Below are 14,732 nucleotides of genomic sequence, written 5' to 3' on the forward strand. Positions count from 1 at the left end.
GTCCTTAGTGTATATATTGGGGTAAAATATTGGAAAAAATTGTCACTTATAAAATGAACAAAACAAACAGTGCTATGACAGTCATCAGATGATTTCTGTGCTTTATTCAGAAACTTTCTTTTCAAGTTATGACACTTTTTCCCTTACAACAGATGCTTTCCTATGCCATAGTCAATAGGCATCATATTTTCGCATTAATTGTTCTTTGTTAAACCTGTCATTGTCAAAACAGTATCGACGTCAGTGATTCTGTCTAGTCTGATGAATTTATTAGCATTGTTTTCAAGCCAGAATAAATAGGCAAAACAAATTTTAAAACAATTTTCTTAGATTTGTTATAATATTTTTATTCTTACAACTTTCTTCTATTTTCCATCCAATTTTCATATTTGGCAGGACAACAATCTCAAAGGCGGATTACTGTTAGAATGCAACAACAACAGTTTAGGTGCAACGACAACAACTGTTGGTGGATGCAAAAAATGGCGCACTGTACCACATTGTTCATAATATTTTTTTTCGGATTATTCTTATTGTCCTTTTCGACGTTGTCAAAAAAGGATAAAAAATCGAAAGGAAAGGTGAAGAGTAAAAGTAAAGCACTTACTGAAGAGGTAACTCCAAATTATTTTCTGATCTGTAAGCTGTGCCGGTGTCATATGCGTTTCGGTAACCTTATGCATTTCGGTCCGGGTACTCAAACGCATGGCAATTTTGGTTATGTAAAATCGTACCCAAGCACTTAAACAATAGGGTACCAAAACGAATGGTGGAATTTAGCATGCAAAACGGTCCGGGCACACAAACGCATGGCAATTTTGTTTATACAAAAACGTACCAAAGCACTTAAATAATAGGGTACCAAAACGAATGGTGGAATTTAGCATGCAAAATGGTCCCGGTACACAAACGCATGGCAATTTTTCTTATACAAAAACGTACCCAAACTTTTAAAAAACAGGGAACCAAAACGAATGGTGGAATTTAGCATGCGAACCGGTCTGGGAACACAAATGTTCTTGTTTATATTGTTCAGAACGTAAAGAACAATCAAACTATTTCTAACAAGGGGTTCTAACAAGAAGCAGTGCTGTGATTTCCCTTGTTAAGTTTATACAAAAAAGTAAAACATTAATGGCGACTCCAAAGTTTTTTTGATTGAAAATTGTGAAATTTTAAACTCAAAAAGCATTGAGTTCAATTTGTTATTTATAACGTGTCATAATATCGCACTACGATGAAATCACATGATTTGAAACACATTGCGTTTTACAATGTTACACTTTTGCATAGGGTACCAAAACGCATATTACACCGGCCTAAACGCTTTTTCGATTTTATGTTAAATATACATTTCAAATCAAATCTCATAGCCAAAATACAATTTTTGGTAATTTGCAAGGCCTATTTCCAAAGGCCAACTAACTTGTTAAACCAGAGGCTAAAACACCATTTTTGGACATAAAACACCATATCTTTTACACGTGTATTTTAGTTAGGGGCTGGTCCTATATATAGGGGTGGATGATATTTGGTTGAACCATATGAAATTCTGCCATATCTTTTTGGACTATGAAAAAAATTATTTCATTTTAAATGTACACAGTTTGTTTGTACTCCACTGTTTCAAAATTATTGCACCACCTTGTTCAAAATTGGGAAACCATTTGTTGACTTGTCAACCAAACCTAAAATATGAGTGCATGAATTAGCTGAATGATTTAGGCTTACTATGACAAATTTTGGCAGTAAAAAATTTCGCAAATCTTGATGGAGCATTAAAAACCTTGTTAAAATGCATTATTTTTGCAAAAAGATATGCTGCTTCTAAAGAAAAAAGTTGTCAGATGAGAATAGAGTTGCAATGAAATTTTGAATAGAAAGGAGATTTTTATAAAAAAAAAATTTGGAGCAAGTTGGGTGCAGCCACACAACAGCTGTGAGAAATCAAATATTTTCTCCAGAAAGGTTCCAGTGGCCAAGAAACCAAGAAAAGGGTCACAGAAATTGAGGTAAAAGAAGAAGGCATTTGTTGGTTTTACTACATAGCTGATTGGTAAAAACTGAAAGACATAAAGCTCAACACCAAGCAAGGTTTTGTAGCTCAAAAAGGTTCATGACAAGTAACAAAAAGAATTCCACACAAATACAATTTGTTTTAACAAAAACTTACCTGAATAAAAGGAAACAATTTTTACAAAGATTTATTAGGAAACAAGAAAAATTAAGTTTTGTCATGCCCAGCATCAAGTCTTTATTCTAGCAAAGTTTGAAATTTATTAACAAGTCAAGTATTGTGACCCTATCTGAGCTATGACATGGCAATGAGCCGTTAACACATGTGCAAAGGGTATTGCTTCCTTACATGTTATAGTTGAGCACATCAACCTTAAGGACAGCAGCTGCCTGTTTACAAATTGTGCCAGACAATGCTGATCTAGAGATAAAAAGGACAAAGATTCTCCTGTCTGATTTTTGCTTTCTCCAAGAAGGGCAGCAGTGGCTATGTCCCAGAATTGTTCAGATGTATACCCTTCTTAAATCATACTTTTATATATTGTAACTAAGATGTCATTTATTTTAAGTCTTACAGGGTCGAAGAAACAGTTTTACAAAGAAAACTAGTAACAGAAAATCTAAAACAAGACACAATAGTGAGATATCACAAAACATTTTGCAAGAATACAAACAAATCATTAACAGGAGATGTATTGGGCTATGTAACTCCAGTGAGTATATTTTAATACTTTCTTGTGTTTTTCAGTCCTTGCTTTAAGACACCAGCAAACATTTTCAATATGCCAACGTCAGACCTTCCAAGTCTAATGCATTTTGCATGAGACACCATGCTTCATGACCAGTTCCCACATGCACACTCATCAACCTACAATTCTTGTGTGTTCTATAATAAAGTTTTGGTTTATTCAACTGTATTAAGCTTTCTTCCAAATCCTAGCTAAAATCCCTTTTCCTAATAGAGTCTAGCTACAAAAGAGAAAATGTAGGTCCATCTCCAAAGGCCTAACTACTATATAATAGCAAATCTCCACAGGTGAAGTGGTGCCATATTTATCAGAAGTCTAGTTTAGTGTCATCATTTCTTGTCTACCTGAATAATATAATACTAGATCTTTTGCAACCATGAAACCAAGTAACTTCTGCTGTAATCAACAGAGGACAATGATCTCCCTTTAAAAGCTTTAATTAAGATTTGGAAGTATTAATTGGCAATTGGTTACAACAACCTGCAAAAAATGTTCATAGCAGGGTCTAACAAATGTTTGTTTAAAGTAGGCACTACCAAAGATCTAGAGGGCATGGCAAACAATTAATTTTCAAAGGGTCACGCCCCATATCAGATCAGGATTAATTTTGGATCTGCCTGTGGTTTTGAGATCACATACTCTGGGTACCAGAGCCTGTTAGGAAGGGATTTCCATTCTCATCGCTATTTTTTCTCAGTCACGTATACTTAATTGCTTTGTTAATAATATCTAACAATTCTCAGGACTTTGGCTATTTATTGCCAAATGTTTTTTATTTACTTCTTTTTTAGCTGTTTTTGCTATGGTCATCTATGTTAGCTCTATCTTTGTGATGGCCATTGTTATTGGCTTGCAAAGTCTTTTTCACAAAAACATCCTTTTCTGCAAGAAACACTCAGAAATTTAATTTACAAATTTTGAATTATGTTGAAATAAAAATAGCTCTTTATAAAACACTTCTGATTCCCTTTCAGTGGAATAACCATGGGTATGACGTTGCAAAAACGTTTGGAAAAAAGTTCAATTATATTTCCCCTGTGTGGCTTCAACTGAAGAGGAGGTAATTCTCAGAAATAATTTTACAGCATGTTTTTGCATGCATGTAATAACTATTAGGAATTGCTCAATATAGTTTCTAAATCTTGATGAATTTGATTTTGTAAGATGGAGTGGTGTGCTGTCATGGCTTTCCTGAAAACAGGTTGTTTATTCCTGGAATGGGTGGAGTTCAAATAACAGTCCTGTTAATTTGATGTTGATTGAGAGGCTAGTAATTCCATTTTTGAAAGATCATGTCTCATCTTTTGGTATAAAATCAAAATCTAGAGTTTCTATTGTATTTCCTGTTAATGGGCCTAGCACTGAATGACAAGAATGCTAGGCACAAGACAAGTTTTTTGCGAATTCCTTACTTACAAATATAAGTACGGCAGAGATTCTATGAATCAGTGTCCATGAAAAGGAAAGCAGTGTTGTTAACTTGGCAGACTTATCTAATATTTTCGTCCAAGATATGCATTTTGGTGAATTAATAATCTCTTGCACATTGTTATAAGAAGTATATCTCGTCCTTATATAACTTTAGAAAAGGTGGAAGCTACATAATGGATGGAACACATGATATGGATAAAAGTATGCAATCTTCTTGTTTATTTCTGTCTAATCTTTCCATAATGCTGCTGGTGATTTTTTGCGATGCTGCAAGACATCAATGGTTTTCTTGTTTCTAGTTTATCTCTGTTTGATAATTATATGAAGTATTTGATCACAAAGAATTTTTCTGTTTTTCTGTGATTTCCTTAAAGGGGAAATGAGGTGAAAAGCAGTTTTTTGCATAATAAAGGTTCCCATGGTGATTCTAGAACCATCTGAATTTTCTTAATACATTGTATAGATTTGAAGTTATTAATTCGAAATTTGGCCTTATCAATGGCAGAGCGTGAATGCGGTCAGATCTTTGTGTCACATGACCTTGTGATGTAATAAGTGGTTGACACAAAGAAATGTTTTGATGTATTCTAGTAGAGGTTTGATAAGGGTCATGACAGGTAGCAAGCATGCAAATTTTGATGAAAACATGAACTTGATGAAAATACAGAATCCGATATGCAAAACAAGATAGAATATAGACCCATTTTGGGATAAAAACTTGTGCGCTATTTTAGACTGGAGTTCTTGTGCCCAGTACTCAGAAGCCTTACTGTGGTAAAATCCTTTCTGTTAGCTAAAAAGCCATGCAACTTGGCAAACCTACACAATTTGACTTACTGAAAATGATAAAAGTGGTCCCCACTTCAGAATTATCTATTTTGCTATTTTTAAAATGGGGTCTTGTGCCTAGCTCTCAGAAGGCGTAACTATGGTAAATCCATAGGATTGGATAACATGTCCACAACTTTACGTCAGGGAAATTGAGAGATTTTATACTTGTCATGGAAAAACGATAAGAAAAACACAATTTTAGTGTCGATATTTGAAATCAGCAAAATGAAAGCTACTTGTAAACTTCTTTTCATTTGTCACTTCATTTCCCCTATAAAGAAAATCAGTTAAAACTGGGGCAACTCTAGGTAACCATTTAAAACACACAAAAGCTTGGCAGCCTTCTTTTAGCAGTTGCATTCACAGCATGCAGCACACCTGTGAATTTTTTATCATGAATGTCAGAGCATTTCTCACATTCAAGGAATGTATGTACCAGTCATTTTAAAGAGATTTGTGTTACTTTGCAGGCTGGATACATGATGTCAAAAAGGCAAATTCGAAAGTTCACATAAGTATGAATTCGTTTGCCATTTTCTTCTGCTACCTTCAAATAAATTTTACCAATTGCTTTTTTTATTCATAAATTTGAAATGTATATTTGTTCCATCTGGTATTTTCCATTAGATTCAGTTTAGTTATACAAATATGAAATACAAATAAATCACTTACTATATGGCAGTTTGGACGCAACATCTGCAAGTGGGCTTCACAGTTCCTAAATGTCTCTGAAACCAAGAATTTTCATTTAAAACTTATCAAAAAGAAATGTCTTAAACTTTTTCTTAAAGGTTCCAATATCATCACACTGTTTTTTTTCATTAGGAATGTAATTGCACAGTCCTGGTTTTATTACTCTGAATTCTCTGTTTGTAAATTACTCTTTCTTTACTTTGGGAATTTCGTGTAGTTTTGTGTGCCTTGTTTTGTCTTGCCTTGTTTTCCATGGAAGCTGAATGCTTTTTATAGTGAAGACTAATTTTCCTGCTGATTTCCAGACATTCTCTTTATATACACCACACCTGTTTGTGAATGTGCCTTCGTGAGCTGTTATACACCCACAACTGAAGGCTCTGCAAATCTTTATTCAACCAAGCAAATTTCTGCGAGTTTTTAATTGAAATAAACGGGTCATTTGTATTTATTGGTAAGATTGGGTGTTAACCAAATGCCAATAATAAGGAATCCAAAGCACCATTTCTACTTTACCACATTTGTTAGCAGCTTTATGTACAGCCAGATTGCAGGTATCATTGATTGCAGGTTTCTCTTCTTAATTGAATGTTGCTGAGCTTTGTGATCAGAACTATTTTACTTATATTAATCTCAAATTTTTTCTCTAGTTCCTAGGGTCTTATTTGAAGGATTTTCAATGAGTGACTTTCACACCATCTTTGCAAGCAAAGAGGTTTTATATGAACTGGTAGATTTCATTGTTGGCTTTACCAAGGTGTGATTTATAACTTACTACAAACGAGAATTTTTTGTTAATTTTAGCTATATTTAAAACCTTATATGAAAACAAAATTTAAGGCACTATTAAGTGAAAATTTCAAATGGAATTCGTGATGCCTCATGTTGTGGGGTGTTACTTGATGAAGCAGATTGCCACTTGATAAAGCAAAATCATAAGTACTTCATTCTTCATGCCCAGTGCGGTAATCACCATTATAAAAAAGCAGTTGATTTGCTTTACAATTTGGGGATATCAAAACCTTTAGCTTTTGGGTAACTTTGCCTTCTACATCATTGCACTCCAGCCTATGTGAGCACCACATCCAAATGCTCACCAACCCACAAGAAATGTTGATAAAGTGCAAGCACTAAACATCAAGCATAGGCGTACAGGATGGAGGGCTTGGGGGGGGGGCTTCTGCCCTATTTGAACTCACCCGGTATGCCTATGATGACAAGTGATGCTGTCTACTGTTATTTGAATTTCCCAGTCTCTTTATTGGGTCACGAATGGAGGGGGCAAGGACTAGAGTTTGAAAGCTTGCAATTTTTATGAATGTTGTAAAATTACTCTTATGAACTATTTTGTATTATTTGTGACAACTATGTTTCCCATCTTCACCCTCATTTTTCTTTTCTGATTTTAGCAACTGTTCTCCAGCCTTTCATTTTCATTCTTATTTGTGATTGATTGTCTTTGATTTTAATCTAATGAAGTTCTTGGTATGACTCATTCTTCCTAGGATAAGAGACTTGATGGCATTGTTCTTGAAATTTGGTCGCAGTTTGGTGGGCATTATAAAGCGTGAGAAATATGTTCCATGTTTCCATATACTTTTATAGAAAGTGGCTTATTGGAAATACATGCACATTCGTTTTCTATGCATATGACAAGCATTTAAGACTCTGAATGATCAAACTTGACAAAGCATTTTATGAAAATATGAACAGTTTTTCAAATTTCAAACATCAAATGTAAATACAATACATCAAATGTTTGGTTTTTGGAGATGAAAATTTTGAAAACATGAACTTTTTTACAGCAGGTCAATTAGCAAAGTACGCTAAATTGCATTATTTTTAAAAATTTCTCAGGAAAGATTAAGAACTGAAATATAGGTGTTGTGATTCGTATATAAAGCATGCATCAAATAGTCTTAGATAGACATGGGTAACTTATTAGCTAATATGTGTTTCCTGTGTACTATAACTTTGGTGTATGCTGATGACTCTACAAATTTGTTTGTTTTGCTCTCCTTGTGAAATCACTGATTAATAAGGATATATTCTAAGCATCATTTTGGTACATACCACAATTTGTTTTTGCTCTTTGATGACTCTAAATAATTTCTGTTTTGCCTTCAATCCCTGAGCACTTACCATACATACTAAAGATATGTTTGGTACATGCCCAAAACTCCCTTATGTTTCTTATGTCTTACAAACTTTATGTTTTGCTTTCCCTGTAGGTCTTTTCATACTTTTAGGATTTTCAAAGCATATGATTGATGCATGCTACAAATTATTTCTGTTCTATAACATTTCTAAACCTTTTTTCTGTCCTTTTTCGCCATAGTGAATTATCAACACTAATCAAGGAGCTTGGAGAGGCCTTCATTTCTCAACAATTGAAATTCATATTGGTAATACCCCCACCACTGTATTCTAAGTAAGTTTGCATTACAATTCATGCTCGATTTCCTAAAGCCCACTATATGATCCAGTGAGTATCTTTTCGTTTGTAGCTGATGTTATCAAATCTGCTCATTTGTGTGTGAGTGAGAATTATCTATTGTTTCTACAGTTCTGCTCGTACTACCTGTAGTCGTTGTGGTATAGTTGCTTTTCAGCGGGCCGTGAAAAAAATTTAAAATCTACAGTTCACAAGTAAAATAATCTACAAACGAAAATAAATAATTTAATTACAATGCTAAAGTAAAGTTAAAATCAAAACATAATTATAATACAAGCTTTAACCCTATCCAGACTAGGGGGGGGGCACAAAGTGCCCCCCTAGTTGGTTTTTCTTACATAACTTCTAGAGTTTCAAAGCAATACCCCTCAGACCTCCTGACTTTTAGTTTTAACCTGTCTGACACATGTTCATATAAAAAGATAATTTTTTTATTATTAATCAAGGGGTTGTGTAGGGGCATTTTCAAAACTAGTCAAGTAAAAAATAGTTCAATCTGCCACGGATTCGCAACAAAAGTATATATATTGATGAAAATTAGTATCTAGGCATTAATTTGTGCTCTCTTCATGATTCTGACCAGAAAATTCAAATTCAACATCCTTTTCTATGATTTTTCTGCTGCGCATGCGCACACATTTGTTGGCATATTTATAGGTATTACATTAATAAAACTGCAAGTTTAGAATAATTTGTCTGCTAAGGCATTAAAAATGAACTCAAACATGACATTTGGTTGTATCGATCATTTTGTTATATAGAAAAAACTATAGCCAAGTACAAAATATGTTGAGTTCTTTTGTTTGGAACGTTAATAATTTTGAGAAGTAACATTAAAATTGTGTCAATCTTCTTGTTTCTATTAGAAAATGCATCAAATTTGCTTATTTTAGTATCTTAGCCCGATGCTTTGGAATTAATGAATATTTTAAGATTTTCTAAAATTTTCTAAATTTTTGCTTCACCCGGCCACCATTATGATGACGTCATCGTAAAACCACGTGACTTAAAAATTGAACAATAATACTAAAATGTGGAGAAAAGATAAGAGTACCATCCAAACAAAGTTCATTGTCCTAGCTAGAGGGACAAAGAAATTATGGAGGGGGGGCACTTTGTGCCCCCCCCTAGTCTCCCGAAAGTTTCAAAAAGCCTAGTCTGGATAGGGTTAAAGTCGATGTTTAAAGAAGCATTTAAAGAAGGCCCTTGCTTAATCTCAGGATCAAGGCAGTCCCACACATGCACACCACGATATGGGAATGATTTTTGCCCATTACTGGATTTAAAAAGAGGGATGCGGAAGTCAGTCTCAGAGTTTCTCAACTTGATCGTGCCCCGCGATGAGTTCTTTGAAAAGATATGTGAGAGAAATGTTGGTGCAAGACCATAAAAGGATTTGTAAACGATCGCCGTTGTCTCTACTTTTATGATTTCAGCGATAATAGGCCACTTTAACCTTTGTATAAGCAGGTGCATCATAGCTACTGTTTGTAAAAATTCTGGCAGCGCGATTTAGTAACCTCTGCAGTGTCCCCAAGTCTTCTGGATTCCCCACAGCTCCCCCACACAGAGCAACAGTAGCGGAAATGCGGTTCTACGATACCACTATATATTTGGCTAAGAGTTTCTTAGAGTAGTATTTTCTTAGAATACTTTGAAAACCCTATAGTACGAGAGACCTTAGCACGCAAGAATCTAGTGTGCTCATCCCAAGCAAGACGTTGAACAAGCTGAATTCCCAAGTACTTAAATTTCTCAACAATCTCAATCTGTGAGTCACTCATAGCAAAGGAGGAGGACTGAACTTTTCCTTCAGAGATCTTTTTAAGATTAAGTCGAGATCCTACAACCATAGCTTGAGTCTTAATAACCTTTAAAGATAGCTTATTTTCTCGAAGCCACTGCTCCAGGCAGTTCAAGTCTCTATTTACGTTATCGTTGAGATCATCGATGTTATTGGAAGATTATGATATGGTGGTATCGTCCACATACATGATAACCTGACCATTTTGAAGAGAAAATTACAGATCATTTATTTATATCAAAATATTAATGATCTGCCATTTTAACATCAAAAATTAACATCAGCACAAATAATTTATATAGATAAGCCTGCAGTTTACAGCAAATACATTGAACCAAAGTACACAAGTAGAATAACGTTAGCAAAATGTTTGCCATAAGTGTGGCTAGAGGAGGTAAAAGGAAATTTTCTTTACATTGCTGGCCCTTCCAGTTAAGAATCAATGGCGCGGATTCTGCAATGAGCATTGGTTTTTACATCACAACTAGATATACGCACAGTATTTTATGTAATCAAATAAACACCTTAAACGCAATGATCACACAACATCGTTTTTACTGGCTCTATGTTTTCTTCTTTTTAACTAAGACGGTAAAAGCAACTGCATTTATTAAAGAACTTCACGACATCCAGAATTACTATAGACAACTAGATTTAGCCCAGAGTACACTTATTAATTAGGAAATTATCTAAAACAGTAATTGTAAAGTTTACAGTTTATTTTGAAGATCTGAACATTTCCGATTATTATTTTATTTCTTCGCCAGTCTTTAATTTTTTTAGAAATTCCGGCCTATAATTTCTTGGTTTTATTCACAAGCGATTCTTTTGCCAAAGAGTTTTTGCAGGTCTTTTTCAGTTTGATTTCTACATCCTACATATACTTAATATTTTTACAGAGATTCGCCCGGAATGTTTTCAAAGGACGATTTCGATTTGTTATCGCCTGTCGTCGATGGATTCAGTCTAATGACGTATGACTATCCGAATCACGGAAGGTATGTTAACAACAAAGAAGTGCTGAATAAACAACTTTGAATTTTAAATGTGGATTTTATGGTAAGGCTATAGAGAGTATTTATAAGGCAACTGTGGTTACTCCCGGACACCTTTAGTTACCACCAGGTAGATTTCTGGTTAGCGTGTATATTTCTGGTTAGCTGATAAACTACCTACAGTCAAACGCACTTATAAGATATGCAAGAAGGAAGAAACACTGAAAAGATCATCTGCTTGGTTCCCAGAATCTTGTGAAAGCAATAACAAATAACAGAATACAGGAAGAAGGCAAAAAAACAAGAAATAATAAAATCGAAATAGGTATTGACACGCAATAGAAAATATTTGAATGGAGTAAATTAATACTTTGCCTAATCATCAAGGGCTTCAGCAGGATGAATATTACCTCTCCTATTGTGCTGAACTTTAAGTAAAAAGTCATTTATTTTTCGTGCCAACAATCTTTCTTGTCGAATATCCTAAGGAAGTTCTTGGCTGATGATTATAATTTTAACGAAAATTATGGTTAGTTGGTCATTGGAAAGAGGGCTAAAGATTGAAAATCAGAGTAAGCTTAAACACGGTGTAATTTTTGCTAGGACAAAAACGATTAATCGTTCATCACTAGGTTTTGTAACAAGTTTTAAGCTCTAGACCGGATGCCTGATAACTGGTTGAATTTATCTAGACAGGGATCTTTGCAATCTAGATTGGAAAATTTTCTTTATTTTATTACAAGGAGCTAACTAAGATTACCGTAGAAAATCATGTTACAAAATCAATTGGTCTTTTTCTTATCATATTCGATCCACACGAAAATATTGCTATAACCAGTCGTACAGAGACTAGTCGTACAAACAAATAGAATGATCCTTATTTATAAATTTGACCACAAAAGCGTTACGCGCATTTTTTGAGCAAAATAAGCTTTTTAGATTTTTGTTAGTTAGGCCAATCCTCGGTTTTTCCGTTGTAGCCCTGGACCTGTTGCCCCTCTCGATTGGGTAAGGAGCTGTGTTCTCTCCTTGGCACCCACCCCAGAATTGGATCGCTCGAAGATACTGCTTGGTTTAAATTTCTACGGTATGGATTATACCAGGGGAGGAGCATCACGTAAGCCATTCTGTAATTTGTGCCGAATTATTGTATATGTTGTTTACTTATGTCTGACAGATATTGGGCTATTCATTTTAAACAATCTTTTGGTGGTACAACACATGAAAATGGCTTTGAAAAATCTAACTTTTGAGTAAACCAAAGCTTTTCGTCTGACAATCTTAAGAGTTTAAAACGTCAGAACATAGATCGAAAACTCTACGCTAGGAATTATATATACCCAGTTGTGGATGGAAATAGGCCAATCAGAAACGCGAGCACATCACTGTTAAGGTTGACCACTCAGTGCCGCTTGCCTATTGAGAATGTTGCCAATGGAGTCCTAAGGTGAAAACTAACTCCTTTTGTCTACGCCATAGCGGTCTTTTCGTGCTTATGTTTGCTTTTTTCATTTTATATTTATTTAGAAATTGCTTTTCTTTTGTATTAAAAAGTAGGAAAATTTTTTCCTCTTTAGTTGGTATAAAAATAACCATTTTAGAATCACCTAGACCCACTGGTCTTTGAACCGTTAGAAGTGAAAGTTTGTTTTCAATGCGACACCCTTGCGAACTACATAGAGTAGCATTTACACAGAATATATAGATCAGGTCTACTTGTCTGTCGTGTAAACATATTGAGCCTACCGTAAACTACAACCATTTAATAAAACTTGTGGCTAGCATGTTTAAAGGGATGAAGCAGAAAACAATTTGCCAACTTTTATTGGCCTCAAGGCAAAGCTTTTTACCACAAACAGTAGAGTGAGTTTGCTGACAATTTTAAAAAAAGGATTTTTAAAAATTGGTGGCTCTTGGTTTTTTTTCTGTTATGTTCACTTAGGTAGCTAATCATTTGCAATATATGAATGTGGTGCTGTTATATCACCCCTCTATCAATCTTGTAGAATTTTTTGAAAAGTTGGAATATTTCTTTGCTCTTAATGACGATTTTTTATTCCCCAGCAATCGTTGGTCACACGTGAGTACATCTAGAGACATTTTCAACAATATATGTTATTGATTTTAATGTGTCTTAGCATCAATTAATGTTTGCAGAATTATTTTTCAGACATGAGCAGTCTTTTGGTTTTTTATTGTTTCTATGCAACCTTGTTAGTTGGAAATCTCTACATTTTATGGATAGTCAGGTATAAAAGGATCATCTACGCATGTCTCAGAATAACAGCCTTTGCCACCTACAGAAAAAAGCCTTATACGTTACTAATAGACAGCTCTAGAAAACTACGTCTATTGAGAGCATGAGCATTTCTGATTCTTTCCGAAATATAAATTATTTATTTTGAAATATAGAATAATTTGTGCTGCTTCAAAATTCGACATGGTCTCTCTCTCTCTCTCTCTCTCTCTCTCTCTCTCAGTTTTTCATTTTTTTCATTTTTTTCATTATTTTATTGATATTTAGGTATATAGATGCATTGAAAAATAACAAAGTGAAAACAAAATGGTTGCCTGGTGACATGGAGCATTTGGTAGAATATAAGTAAGGGTGTCTTTCGATTTTCTTGCCCCTGTTTTGTCATTATGCCCATTGCTTCATTTCTTTTTCAGCTTATTTATTGGAAGATTTGTTCAAGTTAAAAAATTGCTTACAAAACAAGCTTTTTCTGGACGATATCCATTGATTGAAAATCTGCGTAAAGCATTTATCCACTAAAATATTTGAATATTTTTTCACGTAATAATCCAGGGGGGGGGTGAGATAAAAAGGGGGTCGGCAGTGCATGATTGCAAATGGCGCAAGATAGGAAAACGTGCATTGAGTGCGAGGGCTCTCTGCTTACATTGGAATGGAGAGCTGACACGATGATTATGCATGACTTATTAGCTCAACGACTAAATGCGAGAGCAGGAAAATCTAATTCCAGTTGAAAGACTCTAGCCAGATTTCTGACAGAATTCTGCGGGTAGTAGTACAGCTGAGTAGTACGTTTGTAGTTTTTTCTAATATTTTGCTGTCGTTTGCCTCTCAGGGATTCTAATGGTCATTCGCATAAAGTCTTTTATCCAACATTAAAGGTAACTTTCATTTAATTTTCTATTCGTGCATTTTCTAACTTTGGCACTAAATTATCTCAAACTATTGTTGAATTGATTGGTGCTTTCGAGAGGCTATGTATTTAACAACCGAATAGCCGCTCTTCTCAGACTATTGAGTCATTGATTCATTTTAATTTAATTTAATAATCATAATTATTGATTCATTCTATCTTGGGACTTTACTAGTAGATGAAAATATCTTAAAAATTGTGCATCTTCGTCCTTGTGCCTTGTTGCTTTGATGTCATTATTAATTTGTCTCTTCCTTACTTGCATATTCGTAGCTTACTTTTTGTACCTCTGTCTCGTTTTAGTCCATTCAAGAGAGACTGTTGTTAGCAGAAGAACTCGGCACAGGGATATCAATATGGGAAATAGGCCAGGGATTAGATTATTTTTATGATTTATTGTGAGATGAGAACATCAGTGGCCTCGTTTTCCTGTTTTGCCTTTACCCTTGTTGAAACAGTGCTGACTATGAAATTTTTAAAAGCAATATCCTATCTATCTATTTGCGTTCAGGGATAGAAAGAAGAATGATTCAGTTGTAGTTTTGCTGTTGTTCAACGATCTAAAAAGATTTTCCACGCAAGAATTCC

At 34.5% G+C, this 14,732-nt stretch overlaps 1 protein-coding gene across 1 annotated transcript; it reads left to right on the top strand.

Annotated features, from left to right (window-relative positions):
- Positions 1–428: 428 nt before the first annotated feature.
- Positions 429–14,559, top strand: LOC135689919 (chitinase domain-containing protein 1). Its single transcript, XM_065207280.1, has 15 exons — positions 429–614; positions 1,965–2,012; positions 2,586–2,729; positions 3,740–3,825; positions 4,351–4,397; positions 5,498–5,542; positions 6,371–6,477; positions 7,226–7,287; positions 8,059–8,151; positions 10,879–10,977; positions 11,955–12,091; positions 13,039–13,054; positions 13,499–13,576; positions 14,067–14,112; positions 14,448–14,559. Exons 1-15 carry the CDS (start codon positions 429–431, stop codon positions 14,544–14,546), a joined length of 1,293 nt encoding a protein of 430 aa, XP_065063352.1. The 3' UTR covers positions 14,547–14,559.
- Positions 14,560–14,732: the final 173 nt, after the last annotated feature.

This window comes from Rhopilema esculentum, chromosome 5 (assembly GCF_057945365.1).
Source record: "Rhopilema esculentum isolate cy_ngs chromosome 5, ASM5794536v1, whole genome shotgun sequence".
Taxonomy (NCBI): Eukaryota; Metazoa; Cnidaria; class Scyphozoa; order Rhizostomeae; family Rhizostomatidae; genus Rhopilema; species Rhopilema esculentum.